Source organism: Ranitomeya imitator, chromosome 3 (assembly GCF_032444005.1).
Source record: "Ranitomeya imitator isolate aRanImi1 chromosome 3, aRanImi1.pri, whole genome shotgun sequence".
Taxonomy (NCBI): Eukaryota; Metazoa; Chordata; class Amphibia; order Anura; family Dendrobatidae; genus Ranitomeya; species Ranitomeya imitator.
Window position 1 is genome coordinate 109,686,115 of NC_091284.1, and position 27,601 is coordinate 109,713,715.

The following is a 27,601-nucleotide window of genomic DNA, read 5'->3' on the forward strand; positions in this document are numbered from 1 at the left end:
ATTGTTCGGTGACATCAAGCCCATGGGTTAGCAATAGAGAGGCATCTATTGCTATGGCTCCCGGGTATTAATGCTACAAGGAGAGCTGCACACAGCAGCAAAGGAGCTGAGCTAAATGCTCTGCTACTAACCTGGTATCTAACAGGACCTTAGACATGTGACAAAGTGGGAGGAGGTCAGGGAGCGGAGCCAGATGCTGGGGAATAGAGAAGGGATAAACACTAGAGAATTATAAAACAAGCAAAGATCGAAGCCAGGAGATCACGAGGTACCAAAAGGGAGAGATAGGGGGTAGTCAGAAGCAAAGCCAGAGTTCAGTAATCCAGAAGAACAAATAGAGTAATGCACGGAGAGCAAGATATAAACAATGAAAACTGGGCACACACTCCAGGGGTCAAGCACACAGACTAAAGCAGAACATATAGCTGACAGAGAAACCCAGCTAGGAGTGAGTATAAATACCCCTCCCATCTTGAAAGAGAGGCCAACAACATTAACCCTGAGCGAACAGGACATTAACCATGTCCTAACCATGATATCTATAAGATGCCTCTCCATTGCTAATCCTATATTTATATTGTAATTAAACCCACAGCCATAATAAAGTCCTTTATTTGAAATAAAAAATACACTTTTACTCTTATTTAAAAAATAAATGCAGTTATACTCACCTAACGCCCATTCCATTGAAGCCATGATCTCCTGTAAAAAACAAAAATAAAAAAAATAAAAACAACCATATCTCTCACATGTCTGACCTGACTAGTGGTGACGTCATCATGGTTATCGCAGGTCACTGAGGCTGAATTTCCATTCTGGCCCCTGAACTGCGGTGATCTCAGTGAGATCATGGCTAGCACTGTGATAAAAGTCTCATGGTGCATCGCTGAGCTCAATGGGTAAACGCTGTTCAGGGGCCCAGCTGGGAACACAGCCTCAGTGAGCTGCGGTAATCTTGGTAACCGCTAGTCACTGAGGCTGAGCTCACAGCAGTTAATTCTTCAGTGGTTTTCAGAACGGACGCTCACATCTTGGCAACGTCCAAGTTGAAAACTATTAATCCCATACATGGATTACAGCATGGGACAGAACTATGTCAAACAGATATGGTTGTTTTTAATTCTTTTTTTTACAGGAGAACATGGCTTCAATGGAATGGGCGTTAGGAGAGTACAGCTGTGTTTGTTATTTTTAAATAAAAAAGTAAAAATGTGTTTTTTTATTTCAAATAAAGGACTTTGTTCTGGCTGTGAGTTTAGTTACCATATAACTGAAGGATTAGTAATGGCGAGGCATCTTATACAATTAGGCCATGTTCACACTATCAGTATTTGGTCAGTATTTTACCTCAGTATTTGTAAGCCAAAACCAGGAGTAGGTGATAAATACAGAAGTGGTGACGTGTTTCTATTATACTTTTCCTCTTTGTTCCATTCCTGATTTTGGCTTACAAATACTGATGTAAAATACTGACAAAATACCGACTGTGTGAACTTGGCCTTAGGATATTCTGGAGTATACTAGTTTCTAGGTTACCTAAATAATAAAATACATGAATTTAACAATTGCTTTTAAGATAGAATCTGTATCTAAAATAAGTGTCCTCCATCATTTCTATGTATATACTTCCTTTATTAATCACGCTACACCTTTCAGTTGTACATGACAGCAGTGCGACCTTTTCTTTAGAGAAAATAATTAAATATTTTATGAGTATGGAGCTTCTTACAGCCTTTCAATGCAGACATCTTGTTCACATAATTATCCTACAAGTGTTCAATATTTTGATAAATTACTACCTTTGTCTCCTAAATATGTAAGATAGCATCTATCAATCTGTCTATCGAATTAATAGTTTTATTGTAGATAATAAAACTATACAATGATTTGTTTTATGTATGACTTTTGTAAAATGTCAGAATTCTTGTTGCTGACACACATGCTGTTATAGAAAATAATGTGAAAACGATGGGTAATTGAAAATACGATAGATAGATAGATAGATAGATAGATAGATAGATAGATAGATAGAATATATATTCATCAATTGATGTTTAAACCTATGTCATATAAAGAATTTCCATTAATGATGTCAAGTTTCCACTAATTATATGAGACATATAACAAATAAATGACTAAATTAAATATTAGATGAATGAATAAAATAATACGAAGCATATGCCAGCGGATGAGAGGGTTACATTAGAGAATAAAGACATTTTTTGGCCTTTCATTTTGTCCCCTGAAGGAATGAGTTAGCTAAGTGTCATGTGTACACAGCATGTAGAAAGATAAACACAGGCGCAGTACCAGCAGTAAAAAATAAAGTACGCTCCTGATAAAACATAATAAAAAAAATACATAACTCACCAGAATATTCCTAAGGAAATCCATCATGATTCCAGACAGGATTACGGAATCTAAAATTAGTTTTAAACACCGGGGTGTCCCGCCTCCGGGCCGGTAGATTGAGTCCTGACAAGCCCGCACACACCTGACTCCTCTACCTGCTCACTGAGCTTCCCATAGAATGTTTGAAGAGTTAAAAGGGTGGGTCGGCTGCCAAGGCTGATCACCAGAAACAGGTTGTGCAGGAAATAGGGTTTTAAGGCAGTACAAAAAAAACTCACATGGATTTGGCGTGCTGTCTGTGTAAATAGTCAAATGCTAGAGAAGCACAGAACACCTGAGAGTAGCTCAGAGCCAATGATACCGATGGATAGTTCCTTCTGATGGCAGGACTTGGCAGTCTCAAGAAAATCCAGTTATTGTGAAGGAAATACTTACTGTAAATGTGTTCGACAGCACAAAAATATTCCTTCCACGTACATAACATAGGTAAATGGAGACCACTATTTTACAATCAATGTCTCATGCCATCAGAATTTATCTAACCGGATAATTAATGGCTTGACATACACATGAAAAAGTGACCTCTGCCTTATAACATCCGAAAAATGTTCTGCAATGGTGTCATACATTATAACTTAGTGAGTTCTCATATATTCACAGCTGTGCTGAGGTTTTAGTTTATAACAGGTAACACAATTGAAAAGTCTGCAGCTAAATCTACATACGGTGTTTGCCGTGGACTGCCTTTGGATATGCCACAGATTTACTGAAAAATCCTAAAAAGTAAAAATCTACTATGTCTGAACATAGCCTAATAAATCAAAATTTGAAGTCTTCATTAGGACCAGTGCTTAAGGGCTCACTCAGATGTCTCATTTTCACATACGCATGCTATCCGTGTTTTTCATGGATAACACTCGTACCTGTGATAGTCTATGGGGCCATTCACATGCCTGTGATTTTTCACGTTGACGTGTCCGATTTTGACCCTAGGGTCGGATCCAAATTGGCAATGCAAGTCATGAAAACATCTGAGTGCTGTCCAATATTCAAGGACTGTCATAATGGACAAGATGGACAACCTTTTTGTTTTTCTTTCTCTACGGCCAAGAAAAATGGATAACACTTGAACAGCACTCTGATCAAAGTATGATCAGAATAATTGGTCTGTTTTTCTTGTACGTTCAAATACGGGACATGTGAATGAGCCCTGTGTTTTTCATGTTCTCTGGTTCTCAGAGATCAGATTTTTTTTTATTCTTTGTGATACTTTCAATGAAAAGCAAGCTCTTTATTTTAAGATTATTATGAATAATGAGCATATTATTTTATAGGTTTGATAGCCAGTCACAACTATGCTCTATCAGTAAACCGAAAATGGATGCCTTAGGGTACGTTCACATGAACGTTCTCAGTTAATTTGTGTGCTGTTAGTGTGCTCAGCTCATCAATCTACACACGGAAAGCGCTTGGATCGACTGTAGCCTATGAGCTATTTTCCATGTCAACCTCAATTCCGTATGGAAAAATCATAGTATGTGCTAGTCTGGTGAAGTTTATAGACCGGACAAGGGCATTTAAATAGCAAGAAGCTCCTGTAACCCTCCGCTATGTAGATGCCCACACACTGGCCTGCAACTTGCTGAGATGACTGAGCCAATAAGTTCAATGCCTGTCTGAACTTAGCATTATGGTGGACAGCCCACTCCAGACCCCTCATACACATGAATGTTCGGCTTCCAAGGATGCATGTATTTTTAATAGGTCAAGGAAACAAACTCACTGCTAGAGGCTTCTGGTGGATGCTCATCTTCCAATGAATGCAAACATGACCAATCCTTCCTTTCCCAATATAAGCCAAAAAAAGTTCAGTTAATTTCTGATTGTGCACATGGCAAGGTTCATAAATTAAATATTAGTTATATATATCGAGTAAGACTTTGTCCCTAAAAAAGAAAATTATTACAAAAAAAACTGAATTGGGAATTACAATTGTATTGTATATTTTCTAAGAAATTGGCATCAATCTGCTTTCACTCCAATCTTTTCGTTTAGACTTAAAAAGTCCAAAATAGTACATTTCTTATCCAGTTTCACCTAGTAATGGTTTGCTCATGGACCAAATTGAATTATGATAGGTCAGATGGAAAAAGATTAAAATCCAATCATTGCTTTTATTTTGCTTCCCCCAGTAATGAACTTTCCAGAATCACTAAGCAGGAATAATGAACTGTGGGTAATTAATCAAATGGATAAGAAATCTGTTAACACAATGAAATTAATTTTCTTCTTATAGACAAACTGACGGCCAAATAATAAGATAAGGAATATAACTAAAACAGAATCAGACAGCAAACAAAACAAAAAAAAGACAAAGAAAAAGAAAATACAGTGCAAAACGAAGCAGAACGGGGAAAAAACACCTATGACATCAATTGATGAACATCAGTTAGCACTTTTCAATCATACTTGTCCTGATTATAGCTGCCATAGAGAAGTGTAGGAGACTGCTTTATTTTACCATATTCACTAAATGCTAAAACGGACCTGCCATTGTGATTCTCCAGGTCATTACGAGTTTGTAGATACCAAACATGTATAGGTGCTATCATGTGACTGGGGCGCCGATGGGCAGGGTTTGTGATGCGCTTTCTGGCATGATCATGTTAAATACCGCTGTCAGAGATTCACATCGGCATTTAACATGTGTACTTCTTCTCCCTGTATGATGCTAACCAATCACAAGCAAGCAACAATACCATAGCACAGAGCAGGTTTCTCAGTGTGTGAGATGTAATGATACAGCTGTGATCTCCTGGTCTAGCCTCCTGCAGTCAGTCAGTGTGGGGAGAGAGACAGTGCAGCTGAGTTTATTGGTGGTGCATTAGAAACCCTTCTATCAGCTCTTGTCCTTTAATAGCACAGTCACCTCCTCTGTACCTTGTCTAGAACAATTTAATGAATAGTGCTCTTTAAATACATGAAAAATGGACAGCCCAAAAACCTACTAAATATATATATATATATATCTACTATATTATTGTCTAAGGGTCAATTCTGTCTGTCTGTCTGCCTTTCTGTCTGTCTGTCACGGATATTCATTGGTCGTGGCCTCTGTCTGTCATGGAAATCCAAGTCGCTGATTGGTCGTGGCAAAACGCACACGACTATTGCCACGACCAATCAGCAACGGGCACAGTCCGGTGGCAACATGGCCGCTCCTTCCTCCTCGCAGTCAGTGCCCGCTCCATACTCCCCTCCAGTCAGCGCTCACACAGGGTTAATGGCAGCACTAACGGGCCGCGGTGTAACGCACTCCGTTTACTCTGCTATTAACCCTGTGTGACCAACTTTTTACTATTGATGCTGCCTATGCAGCATCAATAGTAAAAAGATCTAATGTTAAAAATAATAAAAAAAATAAAAAATCGTTATATACTCACCGTACGTCGGCCCCTCGGATCCACAACAGGCCTTTCCCGCTCCTCGCAACGCTCCGGTGACCGCTCATGCATTGCGATCTCGCGAGATGATGAAGTATCAGTCTCGCGAGACCGCAATGCACTCTTGAGACCGGAGCGCGTGAGGAGCATCGGTAAACGCTTCCTGGATCCGGGGGCCAACGGAAGGTGAGTATATAACTATTTTTTATTTTAATTATTTTTTTAACAGGGATATGATGCCCACATTGCTATATAATACGTGGGCTGTGCAATATACTACGTGGGCTGTGCAATATACTACGTGGGCTGTGCAATATACTACGTGGGCTGTGCAATATACTACGTGGGCTGCGCAATGTACTACGTGGGCTGTGCAATGTACTACGCGGGCTGTGCAATGTACTGCGTGGGCTGTGCAGTATACTATGCGGGCTGTGCAATATACTACGTGGGCTGTGAAATATACTACGTGGGCTGTGCAATATACTATGTGGGCTGGGCAATATACTATGCGGGCTGTGCAATATACTATGCGGGCTATGCAATATACTACGCGGGCTGTGCAATATACTACACGGCTGTGCAATATACTATGCGGGCTGTGCAATATACTGCGTTGGCTGTGCAATATACTGCGTGGGCTGTGCAATATACTGCGTGGGCTGTGCAATATACTGCATGGGCTGTGCAATATACTGCATGGACTGTGCAATATACTGTGTGGGCTGTGCAATATACTACACGGGCTGTGCAATAAACTACGTGGGCTGTGCAATATACTACGCGGGCTGTGCAATATAGTACGCGGGCTATGCAATATACTACGTGTGCTGTGCAATATACTACACGGGCTGTGCAATATACTACGCGGGCTATGCAATATACTACGCGGGATGTGCAATATACTACACGGGCTGTGCAATAAACTACGTGGGCTGTGCAATATACTACGCGGGCTGTGCAATATACTATGCGGGCTGTGCAATATAGTACGCGGGCTATGCAATATAGTAACATAGTAACATAGTAACATAGTTAGTAAGGCCGAAAAAAGACATTTGTCCATCCAGTTCAGCCTATATTCCATCATAATAAATACCCAGATCTACGTCCTTCTACAGAACCTAATAATTGTATGATACAATATTGTTCTGCTCCAGGAAGACATCCAGGCCTCTCTTGAACCCCTCGACTGAGTTCGCCATCACCACCTCCTCAGGCAAGCAATTCCAGATTCTCACTGCCCTAACAGTAAAGAATCCTCTTCTATGTTGGTGGAAAAACCTTCTCTCCTCCAGACGCAAAGAATGCCCCCTTGTGCCCGTCACCTTCCTTGGTATAAACAGATCCCCAGCGAGATATTTGTATTGTCCCCTTATATACTTATACATGGTTATTAGATCGCCCCTCAGTCGTCTTTTTTCTAGACTAAATAATCCTAATTTCGCTAATCTATCTGGGTATTGTAGTTCTCCCATCCCCTTTATTAATTTTGTTGCCCTCCTTTGTACTCTCTCTAGTTCCATTATATCCTTCCTGAGCACCGGTGCCCAAAACTGGACACAGTACTCCATGTGCGGTCTAACTAGGGATTTGTACAGAGGCAGTATAATGCTCTCATCATGTGTATCCAGACCTCTTTTAATGCACCCCATGATCCTGTTTGCCTTGGCAGCTGCTGCCTGGCACTGGCTGCTCCAGGTAAGTTTATCATTAACTAGGATCCCCAAGTCCTTCTCCCTGTCAGATTTACCCAGTGGTTTCCCGTTCAGTGTGTAATGGTGATATTGATTCCCTCTTCCCATGTGTATAACCTTACATTTATCATTGTTAAACCTCATCTGCCACCTTTCAGCCCAAGTTTCCAACTACGTGTGCTGTGCAATATACTACACGGGCTGTGCAATATACTACGCGGGCTATGCAATATACTACGCGGGCTGTGCAATATACTACACGGGCTGTGCAATAAACTACGTGGGCTGTGCAATATACTACGCGGGCTGTGTAATATACTATGTGGGCTGTGCAATATACTACGCAGGCTATGCAATATACTACACGGGCTGTGCAATATACTACACATATACTACGTATATATACATCTCCAACTCTATAATAACAAAAGATACCAATAGCTGCCACCACCAATCATTTATGCAGGCTCATTGGATGCCTGTTACAGATAGCATATAGCTACAGGGGTGCCGTTCACAGAGCAAGATAAATAAATCCAATAAATTTTGTATAATTTATCTGGAAAGGTAGGAAGCGTTTATAAAAACATATACAAAGATGTTACAAAATGGGGACAAAACAATATGGCATATACAATTACATGAAATAAAAAGGAATAATGAAAGAGAAGTACTAAACCTGACATTGCAGGAAAGGCTCTTATTTTTATAGAAAGAAGCACTCTGATTAGACAAATAGAATACTCTCACAGAGAACTGTGTCTTTCAGAAAGGAACAATGACAGATACCCAACTTCTGATTTTTATTTGATCAAGGTTACGCCCTCATACCTCCCCTTGGTGAGCTCTTCTGGGGGCTGGTTGTGGGATGTGCTAGGTCTGTTAGAATTTTTGAAATCCCTAACTTCCAGGATATCTTCACCCCTGGAGGTCCCAGGAGGTAGACATTGTCGTCATGTTTCCTATTGCAATTTTACCTTTCTATAGAGATGAAACATGGCATGGATAGCATCATCCATCAACCGATATTAAGCTGGAGGGGTTAGAATGGCCTTACAGTGATGTGAGTGAATGCCTTGGTGGCTGGTTCTCAGAGCAGATATCCTGTTGTAATTAACTGATCACTACAGGAGGTTAATGGAGCCTGATGTGTCAGGTGTCTCTCATTTAACCAGTTAAAATAAAATCAATATGTTCAATGTGGAATCCTACTTCAATGGAGATTGAAGTGTCAGTTCTTTCTCAGTTCCCTAGTTATAATTAATCCCATATGTTCAATGTGAGGGTGAAGTTCAATGTGAGGTCACCTCTCTGGAGATATCTTTATGGATTTACATTTTCTCTACACTCTTTAACTATTAAGCTGCAGTACACTATTTTGGGAATCAGGTATATTAGGAAGAGAGACCTATATTTTATATTTTGCTATTTGAAAATTGCTGACAAAAATAACCACTGCTTGTCCTGAAAATCTACTTACAGAAATGTATCTAAAGACCATTTTCAGTTATTGGCCTGCCAATTTATGAGAATAGAAGCCATCACCCTTACAGGATAGGCCTTCATCACTGCAATCTGTCTCCTGAATCCACAATAATAAAACTGTCTCATGGTCTTATTGGAAAAGTATTGCAGTTGAAATAATAATCCCTCTGCAAACAGCTGTCTAAATTCAGCATCTGCACAAGTCATGCTGCTATCAATATGGCACATTTATCAAGTTTATTGTTTACTGGGATGTTAACCACTTTGCTGATTGAAGAGCCGACCACACTGAGCTGTGATATTCTTCTACTCTGGAAAAAAACAACATCTCCAACCCTTGTGATTGAAATTTATTGGTCCATCAGTTGCCATAGTGATTGGATGGAAATTATCCTGGAGGCTTATTGTGGCTAATACTAAGGTTTTAGTTTTTAATACAAGAAAAGATTAGTGCATTTACTGCTATAGATTCTCTACGCAAAAATTTACAAAACTAAAAAAAATCCAGAAGTTTTACATAATACATTGGAAATTAGATTCGGATTTGGATCAGACTAGCAAATCATAGCATCTAATAGTCCTCCTGTGGGCCTTAAGCTTTGACATAACAAGGGGCCTCATGTAAGAAGAAACCCAATGAATAGTTCTCAGTGAGCGGTACCATAAGTGATGTCACCGGGGCTCATCAGCTATGAATTACGGTGACCTTTCTCATGGGAGTTCAGAGCTACACATTCACATTACAAGAGCGAGATTATGCTCCTGTCTCAGTGTGAGTCATCTGGCGTGGATAGTGGTCACTTCACTGATGTGACCCCTATCCAAATCATCCGGGATCTTTGTGGGACAGATATAGACAGGGCCAGACTGGGACTAAAATTCAGCCCTGGCATTTGAAGTTACACAGGCCCACTTGTCACATGGTGACTGTATAATATCTTTGTACACTTGTAGGTTACAAGAAGTGAGAGGAGTGTAACACGACTATATAACATATAATTACAGCTGTATCCAGCATTACAGCTCAATCCTATTTATTGCTTTTAGTTGCATTACCAAGAAAAGCCGCTACTTTACCTACGTAACTGGATCTCGTAGATAACAAAGGGATTGAGATGACCAAAAGCTGTGGAACCTCATTCTGATGCTCCATAAATGTTGACTACAGCCACTTGTCATTCCGCTATGCAGCACGGGACCCAGTGACTCTGAAGAGCGGTGACGTCAGGAACTCAGTAATGTCACTGCTCTTCAGATATTCTGGGTCTTGCGCTTAGCTCAGCGACTGTGAAGAGCGGTATTGTTACTACCATCACCGCTCTTCAGAGTCGCTGGGTCTCGCCAGGTCTGGGCTAGTAGTGGGGGTGTATAATAGACACCTCTCCATTACTTACACCAGGGATTGATAGTAGCTGACATTATGCAGCTGACATCAACCCTAAAAATCATTACAAATACCAGAATGAAATGCTCTGGCAGCTGGGAAAAGCAGTAGAGTTAGCGCTATTCCCAGGCGTTGGGTGCTAACTACAACTGTCATCATCCTTGCCTGGTCTCCCTGTGAAGCATTTCTGCTGTATTTACATGCGCTGATCTCAGGCCACTAAACAAGTGTGATCGACAATACTGAAGTAGGGTTGAGCGAAACTGGTCGGCCATTTTCAGAAGTCGCCGACTTTTGGCAAAGTTGGGTTTCATGAAACCCGACCCGACCCCTGTGTGGGGTCGGCCATGAAGTCGGCGATCTTCTGAATCTGGTATCGGAATTCCGATACCGATTCCCGATATGTTTGCAATATCGGAAATCGGTATCGGAATCCATATTTAAGTGTAAAATAAAGAATTAAAATTAAAAATATCGCTATACTCACCCTCTGACGCGTCCTGGTACTAACCGGGAACCTTCCTTCCTTCGAATCAGTGCTTGCAGGACCTTGCGGTGACGTCGCGGTGACGTCGCGGCTTGTGATTGGTCGCGCGGCCGCCCATGTGACCGCTCGCGCGACCAATCACAAGCCGCGACGTCACCGCGACGTCACCGAAGGTCCTGCAAGCGCTGATTCTTAGGAAGGAAGGCTGCCGGAAAGAAGCAGGGCGCGTCCGAGGGTGAGTATATTCCTATTAGGGACCTATAGGTTCCTAAATTCCTATTAGGTATATACTCACCCTCGGACGCGCCCTGCTTCTTTCCGGCAGCCTTCCTTCCTAAGAATCAGCGCTTGCAGGACCTTGCGGTGACGTCGCGGTGACGTCGCGGCTTGTGATTGGTCGCGCGAGCGGTCACATGGGCGGCCGCGCGACCAATCACAAGCCGCGACGTCACCGCGACGTCACCGCAATGTCCTGCAAGCGCTGATTCGAAGGAAGGAAGGTTCCCGGTTAGTACCAGGGCGCGTCCGAGGGTGAGTATAGCGATATTTTTTATTTTAATTCTTTATTTTACACTTAAATATGGATCGCAGGGCCTGAAGGAGAGTTTCCTCTCCTTCAGACCCTGGGAACCATTGGAAACCCAATGCACTGCATTGGGTTTCAAGTTTCGGCCGACCCCGACCCCGACTTTTTTATAGGATCGGCCGATTTCACTCGACCCGACCTTTGAAAAAGTCGGGTTTCATGAAACCCGACCCGATCCTATAAAAGTAAAAGTCGCTCAACCCTACACTGAAGTCGTTCGCTTGTTTCCCGGCCTCTTTACACAAACTGAGAAAGAATGAAGGGAACAGAACAATCACAATTAGATCAATCTGTCCCCATACAGTAACATGCTATCAGCAGCACAACTACAGATTACATCGGCGATGTGCTGCTGAGAACAAGGATTTCTGTTGCCACATAAACAATCCAATCACTCAATGAATAGGCAGCATTTTGCTTGTTTAGTATAATACACCCCATAGTCCTTCATGTATTATAATGTGCACCTCTGTCCTCCATATAGTATAATACACTCCTCAGTCCTCCATATAGTATAATACACTCCTCAGTTCTCCATATAGTATAATACACTCCTCGGTCCTCCATATAGTATAATACACTCCTCAGTCCTCCATATAGTATAATACACTCCTCAGTCCTCCATATAGTATAATACACTCCTCATAGTCCTCCATACATTAAAATACACTGCTCATTCCTCCATATAGTGTAATACACTCTTCAGTCCTCCATATAGTATAATGTACTGCCACAGTCCTCCAAATAGTATAATACACTCCTCATAGTGCTCCATATAGTAGAATGCACTGCTAATTGTCATCCATGTAGTACAATTCACTTCCCATAGTATAATGCACCCCATAGTTCTTCATATAGTATAATGTATTCCCCATAGTCCTCGATACAGTATAATGCAGCCCACATATAGTATAATGAAGCCACTCCAGAGTATAATGCAGCCACCCCACAGAATATATTGCAGCCCCCTGAGTATAATGTAACCCACCAGAGAATATAATGAAGCCCCCTCATATAGTATAATGCAGCCCCTGCATATATATGGTAGCCCCCTCATAGAGCATAATGCAGCCCCCCATAGAATATAATGTAGCCCCTCCATAGAATACAATGCAGCCCTCCTCATATAGTATAATGCAGCTCCCCAAAGAATATAATGTAGCCCCCTCAAAGTATGATGCAATCACCCCTCATAGAATATAATACAGCCCCCATAGAATATAATGTAGCCCTCAGAGAATGTAATACAGCCCCCCATAGAATGTAATACAGCCCCCATAGAATATAATACAGCCCCCAATAGAATATAATACAGCCCCCCATAGAATATAATACAGCACCCCATAGAATGTAATACAGCCCACCTCCTCACAGAATATAATACAACCCCCATGGAATATAATGTAGCCCCCATAGAATGTAATACAGCCCCCCATAGAATGTAATACAGCCCCCCATAGAATGTAATGCAGCCAGCCTCCATATAATGTAATAAAGCCCCCCAATAGAATATAATGCAGCCAGCCCCCATAGAATGTAATACAGCCCGCCCTCATAGAATGCAATACAGCACAGCCCACATAGAATGTAATACAGCACAGCCCCATAGAATGTAATATAGCCAGCCCCCATAGAATGTAATAAAGCCCCCCATAGAATGTAATACAGCACAGCCCCCATAGAATGTAATATAGCCAGCCCCCATAGAATGTAATAAAGCCCCCCATAGAATGTAATACAGCACAGCCCCCATAGAATGTAATGCAGCCAGCCCCCATAGAATGTAATACAGCACAGCCCCCATAGAATGTAATACAGCACAGCCCCATAGAATGTAATACAGCCAGCCCCCATAGAATGTAATAAAGCCCCCCATAGAATGTAATACAGCACAGCCCCCATAGAATGTAATACAGCCCTTCCCCCTAGAATGTAATACAGCACAGCCCCCATAGAATGTAATACAGTCCGCCCTCATAGAATGCAATACAGCACAGCCCACATAGAATGTAATACAACACAGCCCCATAGAATTTAATATAGCCAGCCCCCATAGAATGTAATAAAGCCCCCATAGAATGTAATACAGCACAGCCCCCATAGAATGTATTGCAGCCAGCCCCCATAGAATGTAATACAGCACAGCCCCCATAGAATGTAATACAGCACAGCCCCATAGAATGTAATACAGCCAGCCCCCATAGAATGTAATAAAGCCCCCCATAGAATGTAATACAGCACAGCCCCCATAGAATGTAATACAGCCCTTCCCCCTAGAATGTAATACAGCACAGCCCCCATAGAATGTAATACAGCCCCCCATAGAATGTAATGCAGCCAGCCCCCATAGAATGTAAAGAAGACAGCCCCATAGAATGTAATAAAGCCCCCAAATAGAATGTAATACAGCAATGTAATGCAGCCAGCCCCCATAGAAAGTAATGCAGCCATCCCCATAGAATGTAACGCAGTCAGCCCCAGAGAATGTAATGCAGCCAGCCCTCATAGAATGTAATGCAGCCAGCCCCCATAGAATGTAATGCAGCCATCCCCCATAGAATGTAATGCAGCCAGCCCCCATAGAATGTAATGCATCCAGCCTCCATAGAATGTAATGCAGCACTGCCCCCATAGAATGTAATAAAGCCCTCCAATAGAATGTAATGCAGCCAGCCCCCATAGAATGTAATAAAGCCCCCATAGAATTTAATACAGCACAGCCCCCATAGAATGTAATACAGCCCCCCATAGAATGTAATGCAGCCAGCCCCCATAGAATGTAAAGAAGACAGCCCCATAGAATGTAATAAAGCCCGCAAATAGAATGTAATACAGCAATGTAATGCAGCCAGCCCCATAGAAAGTAATGCAGCCATCCCCATAGAATGTAATGCAGTCAGCCCCATAGAATGTAATGCAGCCAGCCCTCATAGAATGTAATGCAGCCAGCCCCCATAGAATGTAATGCAGCCATCCCCCATAGAATGTAATGCAGCCAGCCCCCATAGAATGTAATGCATCCAGCCTCCATAGAATGTAATGCAGCACTGCCCCCATAGAATGTAATAAAGCCCTCCAATAGAATGTAATGCAGCCAGCCCCCATAGAATGTAATAAAGCCCCCCATAGAATTTAATACAGCACAGCCCCCATAGAATGTAATAAATCCCCCCATAGAGTGTAATACAGACCCCCAATTGCTCCACAATCCAGTTATCACTCACTGATGTATAAAAAAAAATAAAAACACTCTCCTCACCTCTCCTCGTGCCCGGCGCTGCTCCTGGCTCCGGTTTCAGCAGCTGCAGTCTGCCCGGCCACACAGCAGGTGTGCGACGATATGATGTCATCGCATACCTGCAGTGAAAGTGCGAGGCAGAGCGGGGAATGATGGGGGAGGGAGCGACAGCGGATGCTCTCTCCTCCATCATTGCATTTAACTGTACCGGCATCATAGATGCCGGTATAGTTGAATATGGGGTGGGCGATCGGGGGGGTGAGTCGGTGCTGGCGAGAGGAGTCGGCCCTGGCGCTGCCGATAGCGGCAGCGGCCCACTCCTGGCACCGGCCCCTCTGGCATTTGCCAGAAGTGCCCGATGGCCAGTCCGACCCTGGATATAGATTATCTTCACATTGGACAGGTCAGGGATATGGTTGTTTATTAGTTTTCTTCTTTTTCAGGTGACATGGGCAACGGTGGATTAGGCGTAAAGGTAAGTATAACTGTGCTTTTTTATTTTCATTTTAAATAAAAGAGTTTCTGTCAGTATTTCAATTAAAGGATTTTATTCTGGCTATTTTTTTTACAATCTAGCTATGATGTTAGTAATGCGGGCTTGATATCAGTGACCATAAACCAGCTAACATCAACCGCACGAATATTACCCCATTTGCCACCACAACAGGGTAAGTAGGAAATTGGTGCATCTAACAGCTGCGGTTTTTGTGGGGCGGCTGCAGGCCGCTATATTTTGGTTGGAAGGGCAATATCAACGGCCCTTTACCACGATGAGAATACCAGCTCCTAGCTGTCTGGCTTAGCTTGGCTGGTTGTCAAAAATGGCATGCGACCCCTCTATTCATGATAACCAGCCATGATGAAGCTGACATCTGAGGGTTGCATCCTGCAGATATCGGTTTTGCCTGAGCTGATTATCAAAAGTAGAAGAGACCCCACATTATTTAAAAAATATATATATTTATTTACAGCACAGGTGCTTGCTGATGGATACTCCCATCAGCGGCGCTTGCTCTCACTGTTATCAGCGACAGCAGGTGTATGCTCATAAGAGTTGTACTCTCTCATCAGCCGACTCCTGTCTGTCTGACCGGCGGTAATGAGCTTAACGCCAAACAGAGCCTGTGTTTGCCGTGCTGTCACGCAGATGACAGTGTGGCAAACAACGGATGTTCGGAGTGCTGAAACCCCAACAGTAACACGAACTTCCTGGATTAGTCCATGTTTGGGGTCCATGCACAAAAGGTGTTCAGTACGCACCCCAAACTTTACTGCGCTGGTTTGCCGATACCTAGTCCCAACCTTATAGTTGTCTCTTAGTTAACAATGGCGGGAATAGAGAAAATACCAAGCAAGAATTTACAGCCATGGGCCAAGGTGGAGTTGGGTCATAAGATGTAGACAGACATAGGTCAGGTCAATAAGAAGAAAAGAAAAACTGTTAAAAATATCCCATCGGGTCAATACCCAACAAAACTGTAACCAACCGACATTTCCAGTCTCACTATCCTATGAATCTTATCACTGAGTGATTTTGGAAAGTACCTATTAAAGACATTGGCTTTGATTAAGGCCAAAGGAAAATGGAGAACACTCGCCATTTAAGAGACCAGAATATGGAGCATGTATGACATGCTTAAGAGTGGTATAATGAAGGAATATATTGGAGAAAATGAGTAGGATGCCGAACACCACAGAAAGAGATCTAGCCACGAGCGGCCATACTATCGGTGCCGTATTGCAGCGTCACAGAGACCCAAAAGGTAAGGCTAGGTTCACATTAGTGCAGTCCGTTTAGCGCAAACGCTAACGGACTGCGTTAACGCAATGTCCAAAAGTGATCGCGTTTAGCGATTGCGCTAGCGCAGATTCCCGATCTGTGCTAGCGAGAACGGACCCAAAAACGCTGCAGACAGCATTCGAGGTCGATCACAAAATAACGGAACATCGCTAACGCATGCCAAAAATGGCATGCGTTAGGGATGCGTTACATACATTGGGGTCAATGGGTGCGCTAACGGATCCGTTACATTGCGTTAGTGGCGCTATGTAACAGATTCCGTTAGCAGATACCCACTAACGCAATGTGAACCTAGCCTAAGGGTGATCATTTCCACCTCGAAAACTTATGCAATATGATGAGCTATTGGACTACAAAAGCCTGTATACTGTTCTAGCAGAGGGGTCCTTTTCTGTCTGTCTGCTAGAGGGTCTAGTTACTTATTACACTGGCTTTAGAGTCCACTTACTTGCCACTAAGATCTATATGATATAGGCTCATTTATATATATATATATATATATACACAGTATATATATATATATATATCATATTGAACATCATTGATGATATGTCATTAATGATATATGCACTAATACCAACATTTAGCAATCACATATTATGTAAGGACGAGTGAGACCTCTCGTTTGGGACCTCTAGATTGTTTGATGTGCCGTTGGGGGAGACACACATTACATGGTTTTTTTTTTCTGGCAATCCTAATGGCTTCAAGAAAAAACTCATCTTTCTTTGTTCAGTAGAATTAACACTCATCTTCTGCTATTGTCTCATGTCTGTGGTTTACTGGGCATTTACTTTTGGGTTTTGTGTGAAATTATGTTTAATTTGCCTTTTTTTCCTTTGTTTTTTTCATGTTGTTCCAATACACACAAGGGAAATAAACATGTGCATATCAAGACATGTGTAATTTATTTACTTTAATTTCTAGAACAATTTCAAAGGTGCAATCTCTTTCGGCCATGACTATATACCGTTGGTTCTTACTGCGATCTGTTGAGCTGCTGTTGTCTATTGGGCTGTGTTTTATGCCTCATGCAAACTCATGCGTGCAGGCAGTTTAAAGCATTTATTTGTACAATCTCCAAGTTGTCAGTACCATACGAAACAGAAAACCTGGGGCAATGCTCATTATGTGGGCATTGATTTGTCATCATATTAATCAATAAAGGTCAATCAATATGAATCTATACAAAACCATAGTATGGGCTAAACTATGAGATTGTATAGATCTGTAATACGTTGTGTGCTTAAGACTTCCGGCTTCTGTTCTTATGAATTTAAGGTTTTTCCACTACGGTATTTTAGTTATAATACATATGGGTCTATGAGGTATTAAAGCTAAAAAGAATGGATATACTTCACTACTGTACACTTGATGGGTCCCCACCATTCCAACGCACAGTTAGTTGTGTTCCTGGACGGTCTATTTAATGTTCTTTTCTTCTGCTTGGGGACACCACATGAAGACCATAGTAAATCAGTCGTCACTGATCGGCTGCAGCCTTCACATTCCAAGACTCAAAAAGTGGTTAGTTAAAGGGAACCTGTCACCCCGAAAATCGCGGGTGAGGTAAGCCCACCGGCATCAGGGGCTTATCTACAGCATTCTGTAATGCTGTAGATAAGCCCCCGATGTTACCTGAAAGAGGAGACAAAGACGTTATATTATACTCACCCAGGGGCGGTCCCGCTGCTGGTCAGGTCGGATGGGCGTCTCCGGTCCGCTGCGGCACCTCCCATCTTCATTACAAGACGTCCTCTTCTGATCTTCAGCCACGGCTCCGGCGCAGGCGTACTTTGCTCTGCCCTCTTGAGGGCAGATGATAGTACTGCAGTGCGCAGGCGCCGGAAAGGTCAGAGGCCCGGCGCCTGCGCACTGCAGTACTTTGTCTGCCCTCAACAGGGCAGAGCAAAGTACGCCTGCGCCGGAGCCGTGGCTGAAGATCAGAAGAGGACGTCTTGTAATGAAGATGGGAGGCGCTGCAGCGGACCGGAGACGCCCATCTGACCTGACCAGCAGCGGGACCGCCCCTGGGTGAGTATAATATAACGTTTTTTTCTCCTCTTTCAGGTAACATCGGGGGCTTATCTACAGCATTACAGAATGCTGTAGATAAGCCCCTGATGCCGGTGGGCTTACCTCACCCGCGATTTTCGGGGTGACAGGTTCCCTTTAAAATAGATATTTAGAGTGGACATCATAGATATAAGGACCACCCTTTCAATATGCATGGCTGCCAAGCAGCAGGTGCACATAAATGAATTAAAGGCGACTGCTCCCACAATATCTGCTATTGGATCCTCTAATACAGAACCGGACACAGACAGAATTGGGTTCCTGTACAAGAACACTACATGGGCCCTCTGAGTCCAACAGCTCATCTTAATGGACAATGCAATCTGCCTTGCCTCCCCATCTCTTGGGACCCTGTGCGGCTGCACAAGCTGCACCACTGGTGGTCCGCCGCTGCTCTAATACATTGCTATTTTGTAACATTGATGTTACCTTTCCTTAGTTTAATGTAAATTTGATCAGATCTCATAACTTACTGATTTTTAGGTTTAAAATACAATAGCACAATCAATTTTATCCGTCTTGAGCTTATTGTCACTTCACCTTTCTGTTTTCCAGCTTCACCAATTTTTTACAATTATCTGAAATCTTTCAGGTACTTCTATAAATATCTTTTATGCTTTACTGAAAGTTCTAACACCATTCCTCCGACAGATTCCTTCTGTCAGTTCCAGTGAATTAATGTCATGGAAAGACTAACGAAGGAATGCCTACTCCACATAGCCACAGAATGTGTCATGCAAGCTTGGTGGCCACATCGACACTACTGGGACCTGAAAATGTATTTAAGCTATGGTACTTATAAATAACTAATTGAGAGTTTTATGCTGTATGCCATATTCTCAATTATCTGGGTGGAGCACTCATTAAAAACAAAGGACATGAATAGACATTTAACTTTTCCCCTAGGTGCAGCAGGTAACGAGGTCAACGTGATTTTTTTAATAAAATGAGTTATACAAGATTATAAATGTTGTATGGGGAATTGCATCCCAGACACATCCAATGCAACAGAAATGATGTCAGACACAACACGTGGGCTGTTATGGTTTTATTTGTGGAAGAAAGCAACCATGCTATTCTAATCGGGCACAGGCTTATACTGGCCCACAGGAGAATCCACCGGTGGGCCCTTGTGCAGGAGTAGGCCACCACTCTCTTATATGAGCAGGACTTGGCACATTATACCTGAATCCCTATGTACAGACACAGGCGGCATCTTATTCATTTATAAATCTACCCTGTTCATTGTTATATAAATTTCTGATTGACAATAATGTCACATTTATATGAGGCTGAAATGTGAGGCCCTGGAGTAGGTTACTGGTGGGCCCTTGACACCCCAATCCGACACTCCGTGCAAATCTACCTTATCAAGTTCCTAGAGGGGTTGTCCAGGACTTTGATATAGAAGGCCAATCCATAGGTTATGCCATTAAAATCAGATATGTGTTAGTCCGACACTCAGTATCACCAAAGATCATCTATTTGAAGGTTCCATGGAAGTGAACAGTGTATAAATCCGGATCACTACAAATCCAAACACTGCATATTGGCAGATATTGGATACTGGACTCCTAATGAAGTGATTGGCAGCTGAGCTGTAGTACATTACTGCTAGATAATGTCCTCCATGCTGTTGCTTCCATGTGTGAGTGCTCCAGAGAGATACGGGAGCAGATCTCCTCTTCACTGTATGTACTGTGCATGGGAAATACCATAGCAGATAGGGGCCACTGAAATGTAGAAAGTGGTTGCAGCACGGGGAACAACTGGAGAATATTTCAGGCAACAAGTGATTTATTGGCCAGAAAGAGTGTTATTCCTCATGCACACACATGGCAGCCTATTCCGAAATATCACCTGCACTAAGGTTTATAGTTCTTGAACTATGTAGTAAATTCCTGGATTTCTGCATATCAGAGATATCTATTAAGCCACAAAGATACTGTATTGTAGGAAGCTCTGCTTGTTGTATAACAGAGGTCCCCAACCTTTTTGACCTTGAGAGCTACATTTAGCACTGAGAGAGGGTCGCGAGCCACATTAAGCTCCTGAGAGGTGGTCATGAGCAACATTCTGCTTCTGTCCCCCTTAAAGTTGTGTCAACCAAAGCCACCATTATGGGTATAATGATAACCGAAGCTGTTCCAAAGCAGTACACTGAGATCCAGGGGTTCCAACAATGCCCCAATTCAGTATTATCCCATCAAGGACTCCCAACACACTGTTGCATCTAGCTTCAAGAACCTCCTCTAATAGGTATGGAAACAGGAACACATGGGCTACTTGCACAGTGAACAAGTCTGTATGATCATGTTCACACACCACCAAGAAACCTGAAGACACAAAAGAGAATAGTAAAACCAAAAACACTCAGTTTGAAAAAATGTTGCAGTAATCCGCAAGTGCTAGTAAAAGATGTAAAAAACAGGGTATTTGGTTGATACGTTTTTTGCAAAAAATGTATACTAAGCTGCTCTACCAATCTTCACGGTATACCCTTATCAGAGCAGTCCTAACTAATGTATGCAATCCCTATCTGATGTATTTAAAAACCTGATCATCTGTATATAACCTGTGTGAACAGGGTTCAGAGAGGAAAAATCCATGTGTGCATACAGGGTAGAACAGCTATTGTGCAGATAGCCCAAGAGGAGTGGTGGAACTCCCCAGTCTTGTAGACACAAGAGAACAATTATGGAAACAGGAACACATGGGCTACTTGCACAGTGAACAAGTCTGTATGATCATGTTCACACACCACCAAGAAACCTGAAGACACAAAAGAGAATAGTAAAACCAAAAACACTCAGTTTGAAAAAATGTTGCAGTAATCCGCAAGTGCTAGTAAAAGATGTAAAAAACAGGGTATTTGGTTGATACGTTTTTTGCAAAAAATGTATACTAAGCTGCTCTACCAATCTTCACGGTATACCCTTATCAGAGCAGTCCTAACTAATGTATGCAATCCCTATCTGATGTATTTAAAAACCTGATCATCTGTATATAACCTGTGTGAACAGGGTTCAGAGAGGAAAAATCCATGTGTGCATACAGGGTAGAACAGCTATTGTGCAGATAGCCCAAGAGGAGTGGTGGAACTCCCCAGTCTTGTAGACACAAGAGAACAATTATGGAAACAGGAACACATGGGCTACTTGCACAGTGAACAAGTCTGTATGATCATGTTCACACACCACCAAGAAACCTGAAGACACAAAAGAGAATAGTAAAACCAAAAACACTCAGTTTGAAAAAATGTTGCAGTAATCCGCAAGTGCTAGTAAAAGATGTAAAAAACAGGGTATTTGGTTGATACGTTTTTTGCAAAAAATGTATACTAAGCTGCTCTACCAATCTTCACGGTATACCCTTATCAGAGCAGTCCTAACTAATGTATGCAATCCCTATCTGATGTATTTAAAAACCTGATCATCTGTATATAACCTGTGTGAACAGGGTTCAGAGAGGAAAAATCCATGTGTGCATACAGGGTAGAACAGCTATTGTGCAGATAGCCCAAGAGGAGTGGTGGAACTCCCCAGTCTTGTAGACACAAGAGAACAATTATGGAAACAGGAACACATGGGCTACTTGCACAGTGAACAAGTCTGTATGATCATGTTCACACACCACCAAGAAACCTGAAGACACAAAAGAGAATAGTAAAACCAAAAACACTCAGTTTGAAAAAATGTTGCAGTAATCCGCAAGTGCTAGTAAAAGATGTAAAAAACAGGGTATTTGGTTGATACGTTTTTTGCAAAAAATGTATACTAAGCTGCTCTACCAATCTTCACGGTATACCCTTATCAGAGCAGTCCTAACTAATGTATGCAATCCCTATCTGATGTATTTAAAAAACTGATCATCTGTATATAACCTGTGTGAACAGGGTTCAGAGAGGAAAAATCCATGTGTGCATACAGGGTAGAACAGCTATTGTGCAGATAGCCCAAGAGGAGTGGTGGAACTCCCCAGTCTTGTAGACACAAGAGAACAATTATGGAAACAGGAACACATGGGCTACTTGCACAGTGAACAAGTCTGTATGATCATGTTCACACACCACCAAGAAACCTGAAGACACAAAAGAGAATAGTAAAACCAAAAACACTCAGTTTGAAAAAATGTTGCAGTAATCCGCAAGTGCTAGTAAAAGATGTAAAAAACAGGGTATTTGGTTGATACGTTTTTTGCAAAAAATGTATACTAAGCTGCTCTACCAATCTTCACGGTATACCCTTATCAGAGCAGTCCTAACTAATGTATGCAATCCCTATCTGATGTATTTAAAAACCTGATCATCTGTATATAACCTGTGTGAACAGGGTTCAGAGAGGAAAAATCCATGTGTGCATACAGGGTAGAACAGCTATTGTGCAGATAGCCCAAGAGGAGTGGTGGAACTCCCCAGTCTTGTAGACACAAGAGAACAATTATGGAAACAGGAACACATGGGCTACTTGCACAGTGAACAAGTCTGTATGATCATGTTCACACACCACCAAGAAACCTGAAGACACAAAAGAGAATAGTAAAACCAAAAACACTCAGTTTGAAAAAATGTTGCAGTAATCCGCAAGTGCTAGTAAAAGATGTAAAAAACAGGGTATTTGGTTGATACGTTTTTTGCAAAAAATGTATACTAAGCTGCTCTACCAATCTTCACGGTATACCCTTATCAGAGCAGTCCTAACTAATGTATGCAATCCCTATCTGATGTATTTAAAAACCTGATCATCTGTATATAACCTGTGTGAACAGGGTTCAGAGAGGAAAAATCCATGTGTGCATACAGGGTAGAACAGCTATTGTGCAGATAGCCCAAGAGGAGTGGTGGAACTCCCCAGTCTTGTAGACACAAGAGAACAATTATGGAAACAGGAACACATGGGCTACTTGCACAGTGAACAAGTCTGTATGATCATGTTCACACACCACCAAGAAACCTGAAGACACAAAAGAGAATAGTAAAACCAAAAACACTCAGTTTGAAAAAATGTTGCAGTAATCCGCAAGTGCTAGTAAAAGATGTAAAAAACAGGGTATTTGGTTGATACGTTTTTTGCAAAAAATGTATACTAAGCTGCTCTACCAATCTTCACGGTATACCCTTATCAGAGCAGTCCTAACTAATGTATGCAATCCCTATCTGATGTATTTAAAAACCTGATCATCTGTATATAACCTGTGTGAACAGGGTTCAGAGAGGAAAAATCCATGTGTGCATACAGGGTAGAACAGCTATTGTGCAGATAGCCCAAGAGGAGTGGTGGAACTCCCCAGTCTTGTAGACACAAGAGAACAATTATGGAAACAGGAACACATGGGCTACTTGCACAGTGAACAAGTCTGTATGATCATGTTCACACACCACCAAGAAACCTGAAGACACAAAAGAGAATAGTAAAACCAAAAACACTCAGTTTGAAAAAATGTTGCAGTAATCCGCAAGTGCTAGTAAAAGATGTAAAAAACAGGGTATTTGGTTGATAATTGTTCTCTTGTGTCTACAAGACTGGGGAGTTCCACCACTCCTCTTGGGCTATCTGCACAATAGCTGTTCTACCCTGTATGCACACATGGATTTTTCCTCTCTGAACCCTGTTCACACAGGTTATATACAGATGATCAGGTTTTTAAATACATCAGATAGGGATTGCATACATTAGTTAGGACTGCTCTGATAAGGGTATACCGTGAAGATTGGTAGAGCAGCTTAGTATACATTTTTTGCAAAAAACGTATCAACCAAATACCCTGTTTTTTACATCTTTTACTAGCACTTGCGGATTACTGCAACATTTTTTCAAACTGAGTGTTTTTGGTTTTACTATTCTCTTTTGTGTCTTCAGGTTTCTTGGTGGTGTGTGAACATGATCATACAGACTTGTTCACTGTGCAAGTAGCCCATGTGTTCCTGTTTCCATAATTGTTCTCTTGTGTCTACAAGACTGGGGAGTTCCACCACTCCTCTTGGGCTATCTGCACAATAGCTGTTCTACCCTGTATGCACACATGGATTTTTCCTCTCTGAACCCTGTTCACACAGGTTATATACAGATGATCAGGTTTTTAAATACATCAGATAGGGATTGCATACATTAGTTAGGACTGCTCTGATAAGGGTATACCGTGAAGATTGGTAGAGCAGCTTAGTATACATTTTTTGCAAAAAACGTATCAACCAAATACCCTGTTTTTTACATCTTTTACTAGCACTTGCGGATTACTGCAACATTTTTTCAAACTGAGTGTTTTTGGTTTTACTATTCTCTTTTGTGTCTTCAGGTTTCTTGGTGGTGTGTGAACATGATCATACAGACTTGTTCACTGTGCAAGTAGCCCATGTGTTCCTGTTTCCATAATTGTTCTCTTGTGTCTACAAGACTGGGGAGTTCCACCACTCCTCTTGGGCTATCTGCACAATAGCTGTTCTACCCTGTATGCACACATGGATTTTTCCTCTCTGAACCCTGTTCACACAGGTTATATACAGATGATCAGGTTTTTAAATACATCAGATAGGGATTGCATACATTAGTTAGGACTGCTCTGATAAGGGTATACCGTGAAGATTGGTAGAGCAGCTTAGTATACATTTTTTGCAAAAAACGTATCAACCAAATACCCTGTTTTTTACATCTTTTACTAGCACTTGCGGATTACTGCAACATTTTTTCAAACTGAGTGTTTTTGGTTTTACTATTCTCTTTTGTGTCTTCAGGTTTCTTGGTGGTGTGTGAACATGATCATACAGACTTGTTCACTGTGCAAGTAGCCCATGTGTTCCTGTTTCCATAATTGTTCTCTTGTGTCTACAAGACTGGGGAGTTCCACCACTCCTCTTGGGCTATCTGCACAATAGCTGTTCTACCCTGTATGCACACATGGATTTTTCCTCTCTGAACCCTGTTCACACAGGTTATATACAGATGATCAGGTTTTTAAATACATCAGATAGGGATTGCATACATTAGTTAGGACTGCTCTGATAAGGGTATACCGTGAAGATTGGTAGAGCAGCTTAGTATACATTTTTTGCAAAAAACGTATCAACCAAATACCCTGTTTTTTACATCTTTTACTAGCACTTGCGGATTACTGCAACATTTTTTCAAACTGAGTGTTTTTGGTTTTACTATTCTCTTTTGTGTCTTCAGGTTTCTTGGTGGTGTGTGAACATGATCATACAGACTTGTTCACTGTGCAAGTAGCCCATGTGTTCCTGTTTCCATAATTGTTCTCTTGTGTCTACAAGACTGGGGAGTTCCACCACTCCTCTTGGGCTATCTGCACAATAGCTGTTCTACCCTGTATGCACACATGGATTTTTCCTCTCTGAACCCTGTTCACACAGGTTATATACAGATGATCAGGTTTTTAAATACATCAGATAGGGATTGCATACATTAGTTAGGACTGCTCTGATAAGGGTATACCGTGAAGATTGGTAGAGCAGCTTAGTATACATTTTTTGCAAAAAACGTATCAACCAAATACCCTGTTTTTTACATCTTTTACTAGCACTTGCGGATTACTGCAACATTTTTTCAAACTGAGTGTTTTTGGTTTTACTATTCTCTTTTGTGTCTTCAGGTTTCTTGGTGGTGTGTGAACATGATCATACAGACTTGTTCACTGTGCAAGTAGCCCATGTGTTCCTGTTTCCATAATTGTTCTCTTGTGTCTACAAGACTGGGGAGTTCCACCACTCCTCTTGGGCTATCTGCACAATAGCTGTTCTACCCTGTATGCACACATGGATTTTTCCTCTCTGAACCCTGTTCACACAGGTTATATACAGATGATCAGGTTTTTAAATACATCAGATAGGGATTGCATACATTAGTTAGGACTGCTCTGATAAGGGTATACCGTGAAGATTGGTAGAGCAGCTTAGTATACATTTTTTGCAAAAAACGTATCAACCAAATACCCTGTTTTTTACATCTTTTACTAGCACTTGCGGATTACTGCAACATTTTTTCAAACTGAGTGTTTTTGGTTTTACTATTCTCTTTTGTGTCTTCAGGTTTCTTGGTGGTGTGTGAACATGATCATACAGACTTGTTCACTGTGCAAGTAGCCCATGTGTTCCTGTTTCCATAATTGTTCTCTTGTGTCTACAAGACTGGGGAGTTCCACCACTCCTCTTGGGCTATCTGCACAATAGCTGTTCTACCCTGTATGCACACATGGATTTTTCCTCTCTGAACCCTGTTCACACAGGTTATATACAGATGATCAGGTTTTTAAATACATCAGATAGGGATTGCATACATTAGTTAGGACTGCTCTGATAAGGGTATACCGTGAAGATTGGTAGAGCAGCTTAGTATACATTTTTTGCAAAAAACGTATCAACCAAATACCCTGTTTTTTACATCTTTTACTAGCACTTGCGGATTACTGCAACATTTTTTCAAACTGAGTGTTTTTGGTTTTACTATTCTCTTTTGTGTCTTCAGGTTTCTTGGTGGTGTGTGAACATGATCATACAGACTTGTTCACTGTGCAAGTAGCCCATGTGTTCCTGTTTCCATAATTGTTCTCTTGTGTCTACAAGACTGGGGAGTTCCACCACTCCTCTTGGGCTATCTGCACAATAGCTGTTCTACCCTGTATGCACACATGGATTTTTCCTCTCTGAACCCTGTTCACACAGGTTATATACAGATGATCAGGTTTTTAAATACATCAGATAGGGATTGCATACATTAGTTAGGACTGCTCTGATAAGGGTATACCGTGAAGATTGGTAGAGCAGCTTAGTATACATTTTTTGCAAAAAACGTATCAACCAAATACCCTGTTTTTTACATCTTTTACTAGCACTTGCGGATTACTGCAACATTTTTTCAAACTGAGTGTTTTTGGTTTTACTATTCTCTTTTGTGTCTTCAGGTTTCTTGGTGGTGTGTGAACATGATCATACAGACTTGTTCACTGTGCAAGTAGCCCATGTGTTCCTGTTTCCATAATTGTTCTCTTGTGTCTACAAGACTGGGGAGTTCCACCACTCCTCTTGGGCTATCTGCACAATAGC

At 41.7% G+C, this 27,601-nt stretch overlaps 1 protein-coding gene across 4 annotated transcripts in view; it reads right to left on the reverse strand.

The window, feature by feature from the left end:
• Positions 1-27,601, reverse strand: part of RAP1GAP2 (RAP1 GTPase activating protein 2) — a 1,157,994-nt gene that overhangs the window by 205,190 nt on the left and 925,203 nt on the right. The window contains exon 1 of one of the 4 annotated variants that reach the window (XM_069761273.1): positions 2,371-2,499. The exons of the other annotated variants lie outside the window; for them this stretch is intronic. Coding sequence (XP_069617374.1) covers positions 2,371-2,397 — 27 coding nt within the window. The 5' untranslated portion in view covers positions 2,398-2,499. Of the gene's footprint in view, positions 1-2,370; positions 2,500-27,601 lie in introns of those variants that run through there. 4 annotated transcript variants of the gene reach the window in all.